The sequence below is a fragment of the Mirounga angustirostris genome, unplaced genomic scaffold (assembly GCF_029215605.1).
Source record: "Mirounga angustirostris isolate CCGP_5_RB_7025 unplaced genomic scaffold, mMirAng1.0.hap1 SCAF_8, whole genome shotgun sequence".
Lineage (NCBI taxonomy): Eukaryota > Metazoa > Chordata > Mammalia > Carnivora > Phocidae > Mirounga > Mirounga angustirostris.
The window spans coordinates 7,445,593-7,468,180 of NW_026991716.1; the positions used below are offsets into that span (position 1 = coordinate 7,445,593).

Sequence of the window (22,588 nt, forward strand, 5' to 3'; positions counted from 1 at the left end):
AGAGCTATAGTCCTTCAGGAGAGCCTAAGGGAATACCTGTTCCTTGTCTTTTCCACCTTCCAGAGGCAGCCTGCATTCCTTAACTCCTTGTCCTGCCCTGATCTTCAGAGCACATCACTCTGATCATCTGCTTGTGTCCTCACATCTCCTCGGAACTTGAACCCTCCTGCCTTCCCCTTCTAAGAACCCCTGGACTACACTGGGCCCGTCCGGATAACCCGCGACGATCTGCCATTTCAATGCATTAACTTAATCACATTCTTGAAGACCTTTTTACTACTGTGGTAACACACTCGCAGGTTTGGGGATTAGGATGTGGCTATCTTCCGGGGGCCCATTATTCTCCCTAGCACAGCTGGTCCCACTGCCGCCATTTTGAGCCCTCATAAACAACCAATTTAATTATTGTGTTTTAGTATTCCTAGTCAATTAATTGATTATACAGGCAAAAAGTTTTCAGATTCATTATAAAGTAAAAGATAAAAGAACTGGGAAATGCAGATTACATACTTAGGCCAATGATCTAGAGAAAGAAAGCAGACTTTTAAAATATGGTTTGAAAGGTGGCCTTATAACCATATGATAGAGAATCAAAGATTATTAAGAATTTCAAGGGGCCTTAGAGATCATTAAATTCAATTTTCTATTTGTTAAATGAATAACATTTCAATAAAAACTCACACAAGGTAGGAGGTTCCCAACCATCTCTCTGGATTAGAATACAGATCATTCTTTACTGCTGTTACTACAGAGTCTTCATGGGAGACTATGAGCAGTGATCTAATCTCAGTGATCTCAGTGATCTGCTGAAGTCTATACACAACAGAACTACGGTCAGGCTAAAAACTCTATCCAAAATGGAAGTAAAAAGAGAAACAATATGTCCAGGAAAAAAGAACTTAAAAGATTAACTGTATTTGGAGGGATCAAATACAATTAACTGCAGAAGAATCCCAAGATATTCCTCCTTAAAAAAAAAAAAAAAAGTTAAAATGAAAAGGATCTTGAGAAAAGGTGTGTCCCTCCAGGTGTGTTTGGGAATCAGTTTAGAATAAAGAGTACTAGCCAATCTAGAGTATAAAGACTCCTGAAAATATTTTTACCTTTCCCCCAAAGAAAAAGGCTTAGTTTGAAAATAGGAGAATGTGTAAACAATGCAGTTATCTTATCAAGTAAGGCAGAAGAGCTAGGATATAAAAGTGTTCTTCCATTAAGGCAACTTGATGTACTCGAACAAGAATTTTAGGGACATCTAGAAAAAGTGACAAAGCTCTTTCTGTATGCTATATTTCTGTTTTGCTTTTTAAAATAAAGTATGTCCTGGACTCATATGCAGCTGGATTTGGGAGAGCCATTATATGTCATTGAATAAGCTCTGTATATGATTTAAGAACAATTCCTTATTCAACATCTGTTTCAAATGGTCACTTTGCCTTGGTTTGAAAACCTCCAGCAAAAACTCAGTCCCTCACAGGGAAACCTACTGTGGACACTTCCAGAGAAGCTGCCTCTGTTGACCCCAAGGGTGGCCCTTCTAGATCTCTCAGGAACACATACCCGCACACCTCAGGGCTGAGTCAAGAACAGTACCAAGGCCTTGTTATCCTTAGGGTAAATATTCTAGAAACTGCAGCTAAAAGTTATGGTTCTTTTTATGCTCTCATGTATCTAAAGACATGATCTTACTCTCTGGTTCCAAGATGTGAGACAAGTAAGCAGGTGGATTTAGATCACAATTTTAACATTTTAAACCAATACGAACATTCCGACAGCCACTCTTGTCACCTAAAGAGTTTTTTTTTTTCAAGTCACAGGCCTCTTAAAGATTTCATCCCAACTGCATTATTTTTCATCAAAATTTTCTTAAAAAGAAACTCTGGAATTGATAGCTAAGGATCCAAAGACTTTTTAAACTTAAGTGACCTTTTCTAGGCAGATTAAGAATCTCAGCAACAATTTGAAAATACTATTAGAGTTACTTAAGATTAATGAAGACTAATGAAGGAAGACTCAATCGAAAAGAAAATATAAACATGCAAATTTGACCTTTCATCTAAAAGTTTAAGGTCACTCTCGTTTAGCTTAGGTGATCTTACTATTAAATCTCTTATACATTAATAATCTTGCAAATGCTAAGAAAAAATAAATTTTAGTTTATCTTGTTCATGAAAATACACTGTCTAATTGACTTTCATTATAAATTTAACAGAATTATACTCTTTTTTCAGCAGGCAATCGAAGACTGGAGAAAAATCCTCCCCACCCACCTATGCAAAATCAAAACTCAGTTGGGCTTTATCCATTTGGTGATTTAAATGATTAAGAAATACACATAATTTGGTTCATTTATCAGAGCTCTACTAGAAAACATTAAAAACTGGCATTTATTTATATTAATACTAGTATTCATGTAAAGGTAGTTACGAGAAAAGGGGAATTTACACTGAAATTCTCTATTTTACATCATTTATGGCAGACGAGAAAATTTCTGGGTCTTAATTTCAGTGAAAATAAAGTATGTCTAAGAAAACAAGAGACTGTCACCAAGAGGCATTCTAAAGCCAGGATAAAAAGCCGTTACTTGAAAACAACGGAATTGTGCTTTCTTTCAATAATGGGTTAGATTCTACCTTTACTGTTGATTTTTTGGGGCAGGAATATGGGAAATAAATTAGGTAAGAAAGAATTGCTATCTATTTGCAGCTGTGTCTTACTTCAGTGAAGTCTGGTTGTTAAGCAGTTTCATCAAGTACCTGAGAGAAATAGGCAATTATTAATTGTTGGTAAATTTAAGAGAGCCATGAAGAGTCAGTGCACATCATATATCCTCTCCTGGACTGCAGATCTCTAAAGTCTCATCATTAATGTTTAATTCCCCTTATTCAAGGTTGTGAATGTTATAAGGTGAACCTCTTCTGGGCTGCAGTTTTTACCTGGAGCATAATTACAGAAGGTAGAGAAGTGCTGTAGACTGCCTTGTATCTCCCCCCTACCCCAGAAAAGATATGTGGAAGTACTTCACCCCTGACACCCCAGCATGTAGCTTTATCTGAAAAGAGGGTCACTGCAGAGGTACCTAATTAAGATGAGGAGTAGGGTGGGTCCCTAATCAAATCCAACAGGGGTCCTTATAAGGAGACAGTCATGGGAAGACAGCTACACAGGGACACCATGTGACAATGGAGAAGAGACTGAAATTATGCATCTGCAAGTGGAAGAAAGCGATTACCAGTAACCTGCGCAGAGCTAAGAAGGAAAGATTCTAATACATGGTCCACAGGGAGCAGGGGGCCTGCTTTCAACTTCTCATTTCTAGAACTGTGAGGCAATAAATGTCTGCTGTGTTAAAATGAAAGCCATGGAAAGACATGGAGCAAACTTAAATGCATGTTACTAAGTGAAATGAGCCAATCCGAAAAGGCTACATATTGTATGACTGCAACTCTATGACATTCTGGAAAAGGCAAAACGATGACGACAGTAAGCATCAATGGTTGCCAGGTGTTAGGGGAAGGGAGGGATGACCAGGTGGAACACAGAGCAGGGAAGAGCAGTGAAACTAGTCTGCCTGATACTATAACAGTGGATGCATGTAATTACACATTGTCCAAACCCACAGAATGTATAACACCGAGAACAGAATGTAATGTAAGCTACGGAGTCCGGGTGATAATGATGTGTCAGTGTAGGTTCATCAATGTTAACAAATGGGGTGGGATGTTGACACTGGGGGAGGCTGTACGTGTGTGGACAGGGAGTCCATGCGAAGTCTGTGTACTTCCCACGCAATTTTGCTGTAAACCTAAAACTGCTCTAAAGTATAAAGTCTAAAACAGTAAAAGAGGTTCTGCTATACCAGGACTGGGTTATTAAGATCTAAAAATGTAAAGAAGACGTTAAGGGGTTATGTTTAAAAGATAAAAGACAAGAGGAAAAGCAAAAGCATCAGCAAAAGCTGATTTTATGCAGTTAGTCTTGCTTCTGGCTAAGGCAAACGAGCTTGTATCAGACCAGTGGTCTTGCCAAGAACAATTAGAAAAGGTGAATATAAATATATAATATGTCCTGTTTCAACCTCAAAACCTAGCAAGACAGTGAGGACCTTGAGGGAAGGGTAGTCCATGAGCTTAACACTTGGAGCCATTTTTCCCTTCTACGTGTTTATTAGTTTGTAAGCAGTGGCCGGGAGGCTGAGGAGCCAAGCAAAAGCTAAGAGACTTAGAGACTATGCAGAGCCTTTGGCATTCTCATGAGCCTGGGGAGACAAAAATTCCCTGGTAAGCACCACAGAATATCAGAGGAGGCCCTGAAGAGGTACACTGGATGTGGCTTTCTACCAGCTCACAAGAGCGGACTATGGGCATCTCTTCCCAATTCCATGTTCATGTGTGCCACACAGGTAGTTGGAAACGGGCAGCAGTAGATGTATTTACATTATGGAAATGAGCAAATGCTACAAGGAAGAAGCCTTCCCACTGAGAGTCAGTCATTCAATACCCAGCACACCACTGGCTGCATTCAAAAAGGAAGGGCAAACCAGAAATAAACCAATCCTCAGAAAGGCTGAGAAACAGATTCAAAAATCAGTCTCAGACCAATTAAAATAATCAATCCTTACCTGAGAGCCTGGTAGAAGCACAATGAAATCCTCCTGGAGGAAGATACATTACTGTCTAGAACCTATCGTTTCATTTTGTTTTTTAAACAAACAATGGTCACCATTTAACAAAAATGATCACGTACATGGAAAGAAAAGACATGATCAAAATCAAGAAAAAAAAAAAAAGGACAACAGAAACAACCAATATTAGATCCAGATACTGGAGAATTCAGAATGAGCTTTAAGATAACTGAGTAATATGTTCAAAAAATACAAAGGAAAATATGAGGAATTTTATTAGAACACTAGAATCCATGAAGAAAAAAGTCAAATCGTACTGCTAGAAGAAGAAGAAATAAATTAACTAAAAATTAGAAATTTCATAGATGGGTTGGACAGCTGATTGAACACAGATGAAGAGAAGCTTAGTGAACTAGAAGAGCACCTCACAAATATTAATGCATACACAAATCACCTGGAGACGCAGACCCTGTCACCTGTGGTGACAGCAGTGTCCCTCCTCCAGGGACCATGGCATGTTACTTCTGCTGTTGTTGGCCCAGTGACTGCTGTGAGTATCAGGAAACTAAAAAATAGGCAAAGAGAAAAAAAATCCAGAAACCCAAAGAGAACAAAGAATGAAAAGTATAAAAAAGGACAGCATAGACATTGGGGAACATAATGAAAATATCTAACATATATAATTGAAATCCCAGGAGGGATAGAAAATGGAGCCAAAGGAACACCTGAAGAGAGAATGGCTGACGTTTTGCAAAGTTGATGAAAGAGACTGGGGTGGAGTAAAGAAGCCCCAAGAGTTCCAAGCACGATACAAAGAAAAGTATCCAGCAGGGGGCTACAGGAGAGAAGGGCTTGGATCATAAAGATCTATAGATGTGGCTTTGGTCTAACAGAACCAACTCTAGGGAAATCTAGGTAAGACTCACAAAGGTTTTGAGAAAATTGTGCCACCCTCCATGAAAAAAGCAAAGATGACTCAGCAGCAGAACCAAGAAACCAAAGGGCAGAGCATATATTACATTAACAGTCCCAGGGCTTATTCAGAGTCTGTACCCTGGTTGGAGCTGAGGGGTTAAGGGAGCTTGTGGGGCCATCTTGGAGTTCTCCTTACCGTATTAGGCAATTCTGTCAGACATTTAAGGAAGAAATAATACAAATTCTATACAAACTCTTCCACAAAAATGTAGAGAAAGAAATACTTTCCAGTTCATTCTGTGAGGCCAACTTTACTCTCATACCAAAATTAAGAAGACATCACGAGAAAACTACAGATCAAATCCTCCACAAAGATGCAAAAGTTCTTCACAAAATTTTAGCAAATTAACTAAAATAGTATATCAAAAGTAATACATTATGACCAAATGAAGTTTCTCCCAGGAATGCAAGGTTGATTTAAACATCTGAAACCATTCAGTATAGTTCATAGTATTAACAGATTTAACACAAAACAAACTATATGATTATTTCAGTAGTTGAAGAGAAAGTGATGAAGTTCAATTCCATTCATGATTAAAACACACACACACACGCACATGCATGGGCACACACAAGCATGCACACGCACACATACACACATGCGCACATGCTCACACACACAAGCACACACACAAATTCTGGGTAAATTAGGAACAGAAAGGAATTTCCCTAATCCCAAAACCATAGTCAACTTTTATACTGAATGGAGAAATTCTGAAGACTCTTCTTCTGGGTTTGGGAAGAAGAGATAAATGGCCAATTCAATTCAACAGCGTACTGTAAGTCCCAGCCAGTGCAGTAAGACAAGAGATAAAAGTTATGAAGATCAGAACTGCAACTATCAGCAGATGATGTAATTGTATACATAGAAAACTCTGAAGAAAGATCTATAGAGAAATTATTAGAATTACTAAGTGAAATTAGCAAAGTTGACAGGTGAAAGATAAACATACTAAAATCAACCACATTTTTAAATAGCAATAACAATCAAAAAAATGAAAATCAGTCATTCCAATAGTAGCCAGGGAACACGCATGCAGGAACAGAACTGATAAATGATGTGCAAGGCTCGTTACAGTTACAGAAAACTATAAAACATTACTGAGAGAAATTAGAGAAGATTAAAATAAAGAAGAGATACTTTATTCAAAGATGGGGAACCAGATATTATTACAATGTCAATTTCCCCCAAGTGATCTATAGAATCAAAACAATCTCAATCAAAATGCCAGCAAAATATTTTGGTGTAAGTTGACAAAATTAGAAAGGCAAAGGGCCAAGAGTAGTTAGGACAATGTTCAAGGAAAAGAGAGTTGAGAGGCGTATACAGCAGTGTTGATAGCTATTATAAAACTATGATAATTAACATTGTGATCCTTTAGAAAGATGGACAAACAGATCAAAAAACCTGAGTAAAGTTCCGGGAGAGATGCACACATATAGACAGACACCTGATTTATGATAAAGGGGACCAGGAAGAGAGTGGGGCAAGGATGAGATTCCGTAAGTGGCATTAGTGCAAGTGGATATCCCCATAGAAAACAAAACAAAACAAAGCAAAACTCTTGACCTCCACACCTCATGGTGAAACACAGACACATTCCAGGTGGATTAAAGATCTAAAGGTAAAAGGCAAAATAATAAAATTTCTGGATGAGTACACTGAGGGGTGTATTCATGGTGGTATGGGGAAGTAACCTGAAACAGGACCCAAAAGCACCAAAACAAAAGGAAAAATACTGACAAATTCTACCATATTAAAATGGACAATGTCTGGTCTTCAAAAGACACCAGTAAGAAAGTGAAAAGACTGGTTACAGAAGGAAGAAGATATTTAAATTACCATGACTAACAAGGGACTTGAACTCCGAATGCACAAAGAATTCCTACAAATCAGAGGAAGGGGACTGGGGGTGGGGGACAAAGGAAAGAGGTAAACCAACAGATAAATGGGCAAAAGGTTTGAATAGAGACTTCACGAAAAATTATATCCAAATATCCAATCAACATAAAAGCAGCATTCGATATCATTAGTTAACAGGGAACTATAAAACCACAGTTAGATTACAGTACATTCCCATCAATATGGCTAGTAACAGAAACATAACAATGACAAGTGTTGGCAAGAATATGGAGCTACTAGCATGTTTATATATTGCTGATGGAAATGTAAATTTACTCAAGTATTTGGGAAAACTATTTGGCAATACAAAGCAGATCCACTGTATTTCCTATGACCCAGAGATTACACTTCTTGCTACACACCCAGCAGACATGTTTGCGTAGATGAGTCAGACAAAAGGTCTAAACAACGCGGACAGCAGTATCAGTTGCTATACTAGTAGGAAGGTTGGACATACCCAATTCTCTTTTCACATGAAGATGGATAAATGTGCGTGCAAAGGAATACTATATAGCAATGACAATGGATGAACCATAGCTACCTGCAAAAACAGACTAGTCTCACCAACATAATATTGATAAAAAAAAAAAACAAAAAAAACCCGGGGGCTGGCGGGAGATGCTCCAGGACAGCCGGTGCCTGAGTATTTCAGGACAGATCAGAAGGACTATCACAATGCCTGAAATAAATACTGACAATCCCAGTGAGCAACAGGTTCAACTCTGGGCAGAGAGACATATAGATGTTTCAGACATGAAATCTTAGGAAAGCTGTATTATCCTCAAAAGCAGTATAATAATAAACAATGAAGAAAAGGATGAAAATTATTTATTGACCAAGCTAAATGTTTTATAAAAGTCAGTAGAAAAAGCCATTTCTTGTTAACCCTGAACAGTGAACTTAAGACTTCAGGCAAGAACTGTGTGGCAAATATTAATTTTACTGAAACACAAGGACAATAAAAAGAATTACCACATTAAACACACAAAAAGCCAGACATTCAAACACTCATGAATTCTTCCATTTATATCAAGTTTAACAACAGGGCAAATGAAGGTCTGGGGTTAACATAAGGGATAGTGGTTTCTGGTAGGGAATGGGAAGGGCAGGATGGGGAGCTCTGGGCTACTGGTAACGTTCTGTTTCTTCCTTTTCCCCGGGGGGGGGGGGGTGGTGCAGGGGGGACACGGGAGCATTCACTTTAGAAAAATGTACATGTACAGCTGTACATGTTTCTGTGGGTATGTTACAAATCAAAAACCTTTCTTATTAAAGAAGTAAAGTTTAAGTAAGAATGGACTGAACTCTAAGGACAAGAGATCAGTAGTTTCCAGGACGTGGGGAGGGAGGGAGGAAGGAGCTACAAGAAAGTAAAAAGGACATTCTGGAGAGCTGTTGGAACCATTCCAGCCCTCAACTGTGGGAGCAGTTACACTAGTGGGTGCATTTGCCAAAATTCGAAGAACTGCAGACCAAAAAAAGGGAATTTTGCCATATGCAATAAAAGCAATTATAATTTAGGGCGCCTGGGTGGCTCAGTTGGTTAAGCGACTGCCTTTGGCTCAGGTCCTGATCCTGGAGTCCCTGGATCGAGTCCCGCATCCGGCTCCCTGCTCTGCAGGGAGTCTGCTTCTCCCTCTGACCCTCCCCCTCTCATGCTCTCTCTCTCAAATAAATAAAATCTTTAAAAAAAAAAAAAGCAATTATAATTTAGATATAAAAATAAGGAATTAATTTGACTTATTTCTATGTTTGTGAAAAGTTGACTGCCCATGGTGCGATAATCTGCTTTCTTCATGGATTAAATAAGAAATAAAATTAAACAGTCTACCTGTGAAATGTTTTCTTACTTTGTATACACAGAAACTCGTCAAGTAAAAATGTCAAAATTTTTGAGAAAACAAAGAATGATATTCACTTCAGTTTTATTGGGGAAAACAGACTTTAAAATATATTATATCTATCTATATATACAAATAAAAAATATATTTGGTTTTTCAACCAAATGTTGAAATAAAAAATCTGTATGTTTTATGTTTGATATTCACATATGGCATAATAGAAAAAAATAACAAGCTCTGGGTTATTCCTTTTAGTATTTATTCATGTAAGCTTTGAGGAAAATTAATGGTAGAGCATAATTTCTTTTAGTTATTTGAAACAAAACAAAAATTTCAGTTAAAAACATATGACTTCCTCTTAAAGCTTATTAACATTTTTTCATCTTTAGCCAACAAATCTTTAAGAACATTAATTTCTGAGGCATTCTGGAAAACAGGTTGCCTTTACTGGATCTCAAACTTTTTCACATTCATCTTAAATTATCTTATTCTAATACATTTCTGAACATGTAAGGATGAAATTAAGTTGAGGTTCATTTGTGTAAAAGCAACACAAATCTGAAATAGACAGATGGATGGCAAACATCAAATCTGTTCCATGGAAAAGAAGGGAAGACGTGGGGCCCCCAGTAAGTAACAAATTACAGAACTCAGCTAAACATGAAGCTTCTTTTGCTCACAGATGTCTAAATGTTGCCTTCTTTTCAAATATCCAAGATTTCTCTTAGCAACACAGGTGCTACCAGATTATTATTTTTCCCCAGTGTCATCTGAATCCCACTCCTCGAAAGAAAAAAAGGTGATATTTTAGTTGCCTAAAGTTATTCAAGTCATCCAATATTCCCCTGCCCCGGCCCCATCTTGAAAAACTCTCTAAATTGTTTAACTTAAAAGTGATACTACGAGCCAGTTGTGTCTATTTATTTGAGAGAGAAAGAGCACAAGCAAGGGGAGCGGCAGAGGCAGAGGGAGAGGAAGGCTCCCCGCCGAGCAGGGAGCCCGATGCGGGGCTCCATCCCAGGACCCCGGGACCGTGACCTGAGCCGAAGGCAGACGCCCAACCGACTGAGCCAGCCGGGCGCCCCTGAACCAGTCGTGTTAAGGGAAGCAAGCGAGCTGCCTTTTTGTAGCTACTGGCTGATGAACCCAATACTTTGCAAGAGAAATATCTTACCACTTGTGCTGGAACCTGTGGGATTTTTGCAGCAGGAGTTCCTGGTCTTGGGTAAAACTGGTTAATAAAGAGGCTTGGAAATTTGTACTCTTCCACAAGCTTCACTGTTTCTTGAAAATCTTGATCTGTTTCTCCAGGAAAACCACAGATAATATCTGTAGCAAGAGTTATTCCAGGAACTCTAGAAAATAACACGACAAAAATGTAGAAAGCTGAATACAATCCATAATTATTCTATTTCTCTGATATTTTAAATGCCATAATTCCTTTTAAAACTAAATTTTTTTAGGAAAGGGACATTTGCAAAGAGTATTTATAGAGTCCTAAATATTAAAAAAGTTTATGGGCAACAGTGGCTCCTGTCATCCTCAAGGGACACTCATTTTTAATTCTTTTGAATGTTTCTTTGTTCTTTTTTTCTATATTTTAAAACCCATGCTTATTCTGCTATTTCCAGGCTTACTGATTTTTAAGCAATATTTACTAACTTCTCTAGTATGGTAAATGAGGATTTAGCCCCTTAAGCAACTCTCTCTCTCCCCTCCTAACATAACCAATGCACAGTTGTTGTTGTTTCTTTTTAAGATTTTATTTATTTATTTGACAGAGAGAGACACAGCGAGAGCAGGAACACAAGCAGGGGGAGTGGGAGAGGGAGAAGCAGGCTTCCCACCGAGCAGGGAGCCTGATGTGGGACTCGATCCCAGGACCCTGGGATCACGACCTGAGCAGAAGGCAGACGCTCAATGACTGAGCCACCCAGGCGCCCCATCACTGCACAGTTTTAAAATTAATTGCATTTCCATTAGTATAACTGCAAAGATATTGTTCACTGCAGAGCCAACTGGTATACTTCATCATGTTTTCTTTTGCTACAATGTTTAATTTTTCCAAGAGTTAATAACACTCTTTTAAATAAATTTTTGCCTCATATTCCAGGTACCTATGTTCACATTTTCTAGAAGCTCCATGAGATCCATCAAAAACCAATACTGTTGGCGGAGCAAGATGGCGGAGGAGTAGGAGACCTGGATTTCGTCTCCTCTCAGGAATTCAGCTGGATAGGGATCAAACCATTCTGAACACCTACAAACTCAACAGGAGATCGAAGAAAGGAAGAGCAGCAACTCTCTCATCGGAAAAGCGACCACTTTCTGGAAGGTAGGACGTGCGGGGAAGTGAATCCGAGGCGATATTCAGATGATAGACGGCGGGGGAGGGGTCTCTGTCGGCCGCTTCTGGCAAGTGATAGAGCGCAGAGCACAAAATCGGAACTTTTAAAAGTCTGCTCCGCTGAGGGACGTCACTCCGGTGGCTAAGCGGGGGGTGGAACCCTCCAGGACAGTGTGGTCTCAGGACCCTCGGGGTCACAGAAAGACCGGGGGTGCCTGAGTGGGGCAGAGCTCCCAGGTAACGGAGCAGGGAAGCGGCTGCAGAGGCGGAGCCCAGGCGCGGGCTCTCAGCTCGGGGTGGCCCTAAACCGTGATCCGCGCGGCACAGTCGGGCCCCTGCTCCTCCAGCAGGGACCCAACAAGCGGCAGATCCGGGGAGACTCACCTTCCTCCCCCGGGAGGAGCCGCACGGGAGCACACCGCAGGGATCTGCTGGGTTTGGAGACTCCACCCGGGGTCGGGTGCCAGAGATAGAAATGCGCAGTCACAGGCCGGGTGAGCACGGAGTGCGGCCGGAGACCGGGGAGACGGGAGTGACTGACGGCTTTTCTCTGGGGGCTCACTGAGAAGCGGGGCCCCGAGTTCTCAGCTTCTACGGGGCAGAGATTGGGAGGCCGCCATTTTCACTCTCGTCCTCCAAAGCTGTATGGAAAGCTCGCAGGGAACAAAAGCTCTGGAGAGCAACCTGAGCAGATTACTTAGCCTGGACCGGACAAGGGCGGGGCAATTCCGCCTCCGGCAAAGACTTTTGGGAACCACGGCAACAGGCCCGTCCCCAGAAGATGAGCGAGAACAGCCAGCCAAGACCAAGTTTACCGATCAATGAGAATGGCAGAACTCCAGCGCTAGGGGACTACTGCACATAGAATTCACGGCTTTTTTACCATGATTCTTTAGTCTTTCAAAGTTAATTTTTTTTTTAACTGTCTTTTTTTCTTTTTTTTTTTTTTTGAATTTTTCTTTTTCCCTTTTTCAACCAACATCTTATCAATCCCCTTTTTAAAAAAAAAACATTTTTATTTTTCATTTTTAGAGTCATATTCTATCCCTTCATAGTAGTTACCCGTATTTTTGGCTTATATAGATAAGTTGTTCTCTCTTTAAAATTTTGAGATAGTTTCTTCTAACAGATTAAAATATACCCTAAATCTCTAGTATATAGTGTTTTCTATTCCCCTGCCTGATCACATCCTCTCCCTTTGTTTTTTCTTTTTTCTTTTTTTAAATCCTCTTCTTTCTCTTTTCAAACAACTTCTTATCAATTCCTTTTATAAAATTTTTTATAATTTCCATCTTTACAGTCATATTCCATCCCTTCATCATATCAACCCTTATTTTTGTACATATATAAGTTTTTCTTTCTTTAAAATTTTGGGAGGCACTTTCTTCTAAAAGACCAAAATACACCCCAAATCTAGTGTGTGGCACTGATCTATATACCAGCCTGATCATATTTGATCACATTCTGTTTTTGTTTGTTGTTGTTTTTTTGTTTTGTTTTTGTTCGTTTTTATCTTTATCTTTTTCTTTTTTCTCTCTTTCCCTTTCTTTTCCCACTGCTTCAGGTCTTTTCTGATTTGTTTAGAGTATATTTTCTGGGGACGTTGTTACTCTGCTAGCATTTTGTTCTCTCATTCATCTATTATCCTCTGCACAAAATGACAAGACGGAAAAAATCACCTCAACAAAAAGAACAAGAGGTAGTACCGACTGCCAGGGACCTACTCAATACGGACATTAGTACGATGTCAGATCTAGAGTTCAGAATCATCACTTTAAAGATACTAGCTGGGCTTGAAAAAAATATGGAAGTTATTAGAGAAACCCTTTCTGGAGAAGTAAAAGAACTAAAATCCAACCAAGTAGAAATCAAAAAGGCTATTAATGAGGTGCAATCAAAAATGGGGGCGCTAACTGCTAGAATAAATGAGGCAGAAGAGAGAATCAGTAATATAGAAGATGAAATGATGGAAAATAAAGAAGCTGAGAAAAAGAGAGATAAACAACTACTGGATCACGAGGGCAGAATTCAAGAGATAAGCGATACCATAAGACGAAACAACATTAGAATAATTGGGATCCCAGAAGAAGAAGAAAGAGAGAAAGAGGCAGAAGGTATAATGGAGCAAATTATAGCAGAGAACTTTCCTAATTTGGGGAAGGAAACAGGCATGAAAATCCAGGAAGCACAGAGAACCCCTCTCAAAATCAATAAAAATAGGTCAACACCCCGACATCTAATAGTAAAACTTACGAGTCTCACAGACAACGAGAAAATCCTGAAAGCAGCTTGGGAGAAGAGATATGTAACCTACAATGGTAGAAACATTATATTGGCAACAGACCTATCCACAGAGACCTGGCAGGCCAGAAGGGACAGGCAGGATATATTCAGAGCACTAAATGAGAAAAATATGCAGCCAAGAATACTCTATCCAGCAAGGCTGTCATTGAAAATTGAAGGAGAGATAAAAAGCTTCCAGGACAAACAAAAACTAAAGGAATTTGCAAACACAAAACCAGCCCTACAGGAAATCTTGAAAGGGGTCCTCTAAGCAAAGAGAGACCCTAAAAGCAACATAGACCAGAAAGGAACACAGACAATATACGGTAACAGTCACCTTACAGGCAATATAATGGCACTAAATTCCTATCTTTCAATAGTTACCCTGAATGTAAATGGGCTCAATGCCCCAATCAAAAGACACAGGCTATCAGACTGGATTAAAAAACAAGACCCATCGATATGCTGTCTGCAAGAGACTCGTTTTAGACCCAAAGACACCCCCAGATTGAAAGTGAGGGGGTGGAAAACCATTTACCATGCTAATGGACACCAAAAGAAAGCTGGGGTGGCAATCCTTATATCAGACAAATTAGATTTTAAACCAAAGACTGTAATAAGAGATGAGGAAGGACATTATATCCTACTTAAGGGATCTATCCAACAAGAAGATCTAACAGTTATAAATATCTATGCCCCTAACATGGGAGCAGCCAATTATATAAGGCAATTAATAACAAAAGCAAAGAAACACATCGACAACAATACAATAATAGTGGGGGACTTTAACACCCCCCTCACTGAAATGGACAGATCGTCTAAGCAAAAGATCAACAAGGAAATAAAGACTTTAAATGACACACTGGACCAAATGGACTTCACAGACATATTCAGAACATTCCACCCCAAAGCAACGGAATACACATTCTTCTCTAGTGCCCATGGGACATTCTCCAGAATAGATCACATCCTAGGTCATAAATCAGGTCTCAACCGGTACCAAAAGATTGGGATCATTCCCTGCCTATTTTCAGACCACAATGCTTTGAAACTAGAACTCAATCACAAGAGGAAAGTCGGAAAGAATGCATGGAGGTTAATACATGGAGGTTAAAGAGCATCCTACTGAAGAATGAATGGGTCAACCAGGAAATTAAAGAAGAATTAAAAAAATACATGGAAACCAATGAAAATGAAAACACAACTATTCAAAATCTTTGGGATGCAGCAAAGGCAGTCCTAAGAGGAAAGTATATAGCAATACAAGCCTTTCTCAAGAAACAAGAAAGGTCTCAAGTACACAACCTAACCCTCCACCTAAAGGAGCTGGAGAAAGAACAGCAAATAAAGCCTAAACACAGCAGGAGAAGAGAAATCATAAAGATCAGAGCAGAAATCAATGAAATAGAAACGAAAAGAACAGTAGAACAGATGAACGAAACTAGAAGCTTTCCCCCTAAGGTCAGGAACGCGGCAGGGATGTCCACTATCACCACTGCTATTCAACATAGTATTGGAAGTCCTAGCCACAGCAATCAGACAACAAAAAGAAATCAAAGGCATCCAAATTGGCAAAGAAGAAGTCAAACTCTCACTCTTTGCAGATGATATGATACTTTATGTGGAAAACCCGAAAGACTCCACCCCGAAACTGCTAGAACACATACAGGAATTCAGTAAAGTGGCAGGATATAAAATCAATGCACAGAAGTCAGTGGCATTCCTATACACCAACAACAAGACAGAAGAAAGAGAAATTAAGGAGTCGATCCCATTTACAATTGCACCCAAAACCATAAGATACCTAGGAATAAATCTAACCAAAGAGACAAAGGATCTGTACTCAGAAAACTATAAAATACTCATGAAAGAAATTGAGGAAGACACAAAGAAATGGAAAAACGTTCCATGCTCATGGATCGGAAGAACAAATATTGTGAAGATGTCAATGCTTCCTAGAGCAATCTACACATTCAATGCAATCCCCATCAAAATACCATCCACTTTTTTCAAAGAAATGGAACAAATCATCCTAAAATTTGTATGGAACCAGAAAAGACCCCGCATAGCCAGAGGAATGTTGAAAAAGAAAAGCAAAGCCGGTGGCATCACAATTCCGGACTTCCAGCTCTATTACAAAGCTGTCATCATCAAGACAGCATGGTACTGGCACAAAAACAGACACACAGATCAATGGAACAGAACAGAGAGCCCAGAAATGGACCCTCAACTCTATAGTCAACTAATCTTCAACAAAGCAGGAAAGAATGTCCAATGGAACAAAGACAGTCTCTTCAACAAACGGTGTTGGGAAAATTGGATAGCCACATGCAGAAGAATGAAACTAGACCATTTCCTTACACCACACACAAAAATAGACTCCAAATGGTTGAAAGACCTCAATGTCAGACAGGAGTCCATCAACATCCTAAAGGAGAACACAGGCAGCAACCTCTTTGACCTCAGCCGAAGCAACTTCTTCCTAGAAACATCGCCAAAGGCAAGGGAAGCGAGGGCAAAAATGAACTCTTGGGACTTCATCAAGATAAAAAGCTTTTGCAAAGCAAAGGAAACAGTCAACAAAACCAAAAGACAACCGACAGAATGGGAGAAGATATTTGCAAATGACATATCAGATAAAGGGCTAGTATCCAAAATCTATAAAGAACTTATCCAACTCAACACCCAAAGAACAAAGAATCCAATCAAGAAATGGGCAGAAGACATGAACAGACATTTTTCCAAAGAAGACATCCAAATGGCCAACAGACACGTGAAAGAGTGCTCAATATCGCTCGGCATCAGGGAAATCCAAATCAAAACCTCAATGAGATACCACCTCACACCAATCAGAATGGCTAAAATGAACAAGTCAGGAAACGACAGATGTTGGCGGGGATGCGGAGAAAGGGGAACCCTCCTACACTGTTGGTGGGAATGCAAGCTGGTGCAGCCACTCTGTAAAACTGTATGGAGGTTCCTCAAAAAGTTGAAAATAGAGCTACCATATGATCCAGCAATTGCACTACTGGGTATTTACCCCAAAGATACAAAAGTAGGGATCCAAAGGGGTACGGGCACCCCGATGTTTATAGCAGCCATGTCCACAATAGCCAAACTGTGGAAAGAGCCAAGATGTCCATCAACAGATGAATGAATAAAGAAGATGTGGTATATATATACAATGGAATATTATGCAGCCATCAAAAGGAATGAGATCTTGCCATTTGCAACGACGTAGATGGAACTGGAGGGTATTATGTTGAGTGAAATAAGTCAAACAGAGAAAGACATGTATCATATGATCTTACTGATATGAGGAATTCTTAATTGCAGGAAACAAACTGAGGGTTGCTGGAGTGGGGGGTGGGGTGGGAGGGATGGGCTGACTGGGTGATAGACACTGGGGAGGGTATGTGCTCTGGTAAGCGCTGTGAATTGTGCAAGACTGTTGAATCTCAGATCTGTACCTCTGAAACAAATAATGCAATATATGTTAAGAAAAAAAAAAAGAAGAAGAAAAAGGTAGCGGGAGGGGAAGAATGAAGCGGGGGAAATTGGAGGGGTAGACGAACCATGAGAGACGATGGACTCTGAAAAACAAACAGGGTTCTAGAGGGGAGGGGGGTGGGAGGATGGGTTAGCCTGGTGGTGGGTATTGAGGAGGGCACATTCTGCATGGAGCACAGGGTGTTATGCACAAACAATGAATCATGGAACACTACATCTAAAACTAATGATGTAATGTATGGGGATTAACATAAGAATAAAAAAAAAAGAATACTAAAAAAAATAAAATAAAAAAAACTAATACTGTTTTCCAAACACTCAATGTACTATATACATAATTCACGGATTCTATTTTTTTCTGCTGGAAATGCCACTCCTACTTTCTTCAAGTGTGTTTGCTTTCATAACAAACCGGGTGTCATCCATCCTTCTTTGTTCTTTGGTTTCTTTCTTTCTTTCTTCTTCTTCTTCTTTTTTTTCATTTCCCTTTTTCCTGAATGCTATGTATTCTTATTTCTTTATTATTCTGCTTAATTCTGCTGAAGCACTGTTTCAGAAACTTCACCAAAAAGAATGCCAGGGAAATTCTGTTGTTATTGTCTTAGCCTATCTGAACACGTCTTCATCCGTACCACTGACTGATGGTGAGGTTGTGCTCAGCACTCCAAAGTGAAAAACACTGGCCCTCAGGATTTCGTATCCTTTCTTTTTCAAGCTGGCAAGGTTCTGATGAGATGTCCAGATTCACTCATACAAACTTCTTTCTACGTGCTCTACTCTCTTTTTGAAAGCTTTTAGGATATTTATTTTATTCTTGATGTTTTTACATTTCATGATAATAGGCCTTGGATTAGGCATGTAAATCTTTGTACAGAGTACAACCTGGACACTCATGGTCTTTCAGTCTAGCACATTTTCTTATGTTACCATTTAATCATTTGTTTTAGAGATGCAACATCTTTCTTCATCTTTCTAAAGACACCAATTAAAATTTTTGTACAAGTTTTCCTCTGCTCACTGCAACTGTGCCCATTTCCTCCAGGTTCTCATATGTTGGTCCCTCTCATTCATGGCTGACACTTGCCATCAATAAATAGCGACTCTGCCCTTTAATATTAAAGAATAAATCATCAAAAGCTTCTCATCATAGATTGATTGGGTAACAAGCTGCCTTTGTTTTTGATAAGCCCACATGTTAGCATCTTGGATGTCCTTTCTCTGTGGCCGAGGAGTTTCTCCATCAGTATGCTACAATATTCTACTGTGTATTAACAGTATAACAATAACAAAATAACATGAACAGTATTCACAACTCCAGTATTATTCTCAACCCATAAACAATAGGAAAAATAGCCTCAAACATCACAAACCATAGGATACCTGCCTATATCAATTTTTCTATCTCCTAAATGTAGTTCTATATGGATGAATAAGACAGTTTATCTCATTTAAATATGTTAGATATTTGGGGGCATAAAAGAGAACAAAGAATGTGACAAAGGGAAGTCAAATTATTGGCTGCCTAATAAAAATAGCATCATAAAAACAACAGCTTTTCCACATCAGGTTTGGATAATACTTTAATGCCTGTGTGAAAGGAGAATGACATTTATTTAAAAAAATATGTCTTTCTTGATTTCTACTTAGTCTCATCCAGCTATTAATTTGGCTGACCTTGAATTAGTGAGATAAGTTCCAAAGGCTGGAGCTTTTCTCTGTGATGGGAAATAGAAAAAAGAGGTAATATGCATAAGAGAAAAATGAAACTGTATTTGAAAAAAAAAACTTTATTTTTTATTCTGATACAAAAACATTCTTTCTCCTTCAAGGGTGATTATCAAAATTACATTTGAAAGTCATGAAAAACATGTTTTTGCAGTAAGCAGTAGATAAAAAGACCATTTTCTAGACTTAACTAAAGCATGAGGAATAGAAAAAGTATGTCAATAATTTTAATTAGAAAATGTTTACACTTGACTTATAACTACTCCTGAACAAAAGAAATCCACAACTAAAACTATAAGTAATAGATCATAGCAGAAATGACAGACGAGTCCAGCTCCCCTAGGAAATTAAAAAAAAAAAAATCTTCGAAACTGCCTGTGAAATATTACAGAAACCAAGACAATTGGTTATTGTCCTAGGCTATGAATTGCAATGAACTTGGCACTAGATTATGGGGTATTCCCAAAGGAAAGTACCTTACTGATTCGCCTCCCCCCAGTCCTCCTTGATCCAGGATAGCTGAACTCAGTATTACGCAAGACCTGCTTACTTTGGCACGAAGGTCACCAGTGAGAAAAGACAAAACTTTACAAAAGTCATCTTAAATGTTAAAAAAGGGGATGTTCAATGTGTGAATATATCTGATAATCTACGCAAAAAGCTGACTGATAACAAGGGAAAGGGTACGTAAACTATGAATTTGTGAAAGACCTAGGTTAGCCAGGATTTAAAAGTAAAAGCAGTTTAACTGGTTTCAAAGTATGTAAGAATATAAACTGATTTAAAAGTAAAAGCAGTTTAACTGGTTTCAAAGTATGTAATAATATAAACTGATTGCCTATAAAATGTCTTCAAAGTAAAGACTACACTTTAATGTTAGATGAGGCTCATCTATACATTAATTTTATATACACAAATGATGCTTTTAAAAATAATTTGGCTTCTTAGGTGAACCAACTAAAAAAACTCGTATTTACACTGTTAATTTGCCTAAGTAAATAATTCTCCTCAGTTCATAAGAAAATCAAGGAAGTCTGAAGTGGACCCAATTCTAAATTAATTGTATATGATTTAAGTGGCTATGAAGAAATTATAAGGAGTGTAAAATAGAACATTAATCCAAATATTTAATATGCTAATTGTGAATAAATGCTGTTTTTGAGAAGCAATGAATTTTCACAATACTAAAATTTTTTTAAATGATCATTTCCACATGTGTATTGAAGCTGTGAGTCTAATGAATATAATTACCAGGTATTCTATGTTTTTAAAATTTAAAACACCTTCTATATTTATGTTTTCATAGCAGTACTGGAGAATAATTCTGAAAGAAGATGAAAATGAAAATGCTCAATTAGCTTAAACATATGCATTCAGACCCAATATTTTTTCTGATGTATACAAGCTTTTTACTGGCAAAATGGGTTCATTAAGTAACTTGGGAATAGCACTGAGGAGAAAGATTTCAATGAGGCCTCTCCCTTGGCAAAGGTGTTGCTATGATCAGTTATGCAAATCTATCAGGAGGGTATCGGGAGAGTATGACCTCTTAGCTGGCCCTAGGCTAGGATTTAAGAGAGCCCCAAATATTTAAAGACTTTATTATTTATCATGAATAAAAATAAACACATACATACACCTACTTAACTACTTAACATGTTGTACTTTAATCATCTCAAGACTTTCGCTTGCAATTTGGTGTTTTACTGGCAAAAAATGAGAAAAGGATGATTCTATTCATGCTTAGAATGATAAATGAGCTTCAAATTCCACATGTGAATAAATTAATACTTATACATGTGCTATTTACCTCAAAAGAAATAAAAATAATCAGAAAAAGAATCAAATCCATTAAAATGATTAGGTATAAACATGATTAAAAAAAACTTTTTTTAGTTCTGAATGAAAGTAAAAACATATCTCAAACTATGGGATGCAGCTTAAAGAAGTGCTTAGAGAGAAATTAATTGACTTAAATGTCTGTGTTAAAAAGAGGTAAACTCAATAACCTCAGCTTCCACCTCAAGAAGCTAAAAAAGAGGAGCAAATCAAACTCAAAGACAGACAAAAAATAAATTACGAAATAAAGGTTAAAAAATAAATCAACAAAATAGAAAATAGAGAAGAAAATCAATAAAAGTAGAGGTGTCTTTTTGAGAAAAACAATGTAATTACTAAACTTAGCTAGACTGAGAAGAAAAAAGAAGACACAAGGACCAACTTCAGGCCTGAGGGAGGAGGCGGCACCACAGGTGCTTTCAATAGTAAAGAAGCACTAAGGGTATATTTATTACAATTTTATGCCAATAAATTAAAAATTTAAGCTGAAATGGGCATATTCTTTAAAAGACATAAAGTATAAAAACTGACTCAAGAAGAAACAGAAAATCAAAACAGTCTTTTATCTATTACAAAAACTGAATTTGTAATTAAAAATCTTGCCATCAAAAGAATACAAAACAACCCAGACCCAGATGGCTTCACTGGTGAATTATATCAAACATTTAAGAAAGAATAAAACCAATTCCATAGAAAGTATTTCAAAGATAAATGGGAAAGGAACTCATTGTATAAGTCCAGCAATAGCCAATATAAAAACCAGAGAAAGAGATCAGAAATAAACTCCAGACCAAAATCTTTTTTTAAGATTTTATTTATTTATTTTAGAGAAAGAGAGATAAAGAGAGTGCATGCATGCACTCAAGCAGGGGGAGGAGCAGAGGGGGAGGGAGATAGTCTCCAGCAGACTCCATAATCCCACAGCCCTGAGATCATGACCTGAGCCAAAACCAACAGTTGGACACTCAACTGACTGAGCCACCCAGGCACCCCGAGACCAGTATCTTTTATGAATATAGAGACTTAACAAAATATTAGCAAACTGAGCCCAAAAACATATAAAAAGAATTATTTATCATGATCAAGTTTTAATCCCAGGAATGCAAGGTTGGTTTGACAAACATATCTTAATTAATGCAGTAAGCCATATTAAAAGGATAAAACCTCCATGGTGATCTCAGTACATGCAGAAAACTCAGTTGACAAATCCAACACCCATTCATGATAAAAAACTCTCTGTAAACAAGGAAAACTATCTCATCCTGATAAAGAGTCTACAGCTATTCTCATAGCTATTGGTGAAAGACTGGATACCTTTCCACTCAGATTATTAACAAGGCAAGGATTTATGTTCTTACTTCTACAACTCAATATATTATGAAGGTTCTAGTCAGTGCAAGAAAGGCAAGAAGATGATATTACAGGCATATAGGTTGAAAGAGCAAAAGTAAACTTTTTTTTTGCAGGTCCTATGATCTTGTATGTGGAAACTCAAAGTAATACAATAAACCTACTAGAATAAGCGAGTTTAGCAGAGCTAAAGA

The 22,588-nt window shown here is 38.2% G+C and overlaps 1 protein-coding gene across 6 annotated transcripts in view; it reads right to left on the reverse strand.

The window, feature by feature from the left end:
* The window catches only part of CDKAL1 (CDK5 regulatory subunit associated protein 1 like 1), a 662,439-nt gene that overhangs the window by 150,813 nt on the left and 489,038 nt on the right, over positions 1-22,588 (reverse strand). For 5 of the 6 annotated variants that reach the window (XM_054505708.2, XM_064597101.1, XM_045866302.3 and 2 more), the window contains one exon: positions 10,515-10,695. In XM_054505708.2, coding sequence (XP_054361683.1) covers positions 10,515-10,695 — 181 coding nt within the window. Of the gene's footprint in view, positions 1-8,369; positions 10,124-10,514; positions 10,696-22,588 lie in introns of those variants that run through there. The other variant, XM_054505711.2, reaches the window with a different exon arrangement.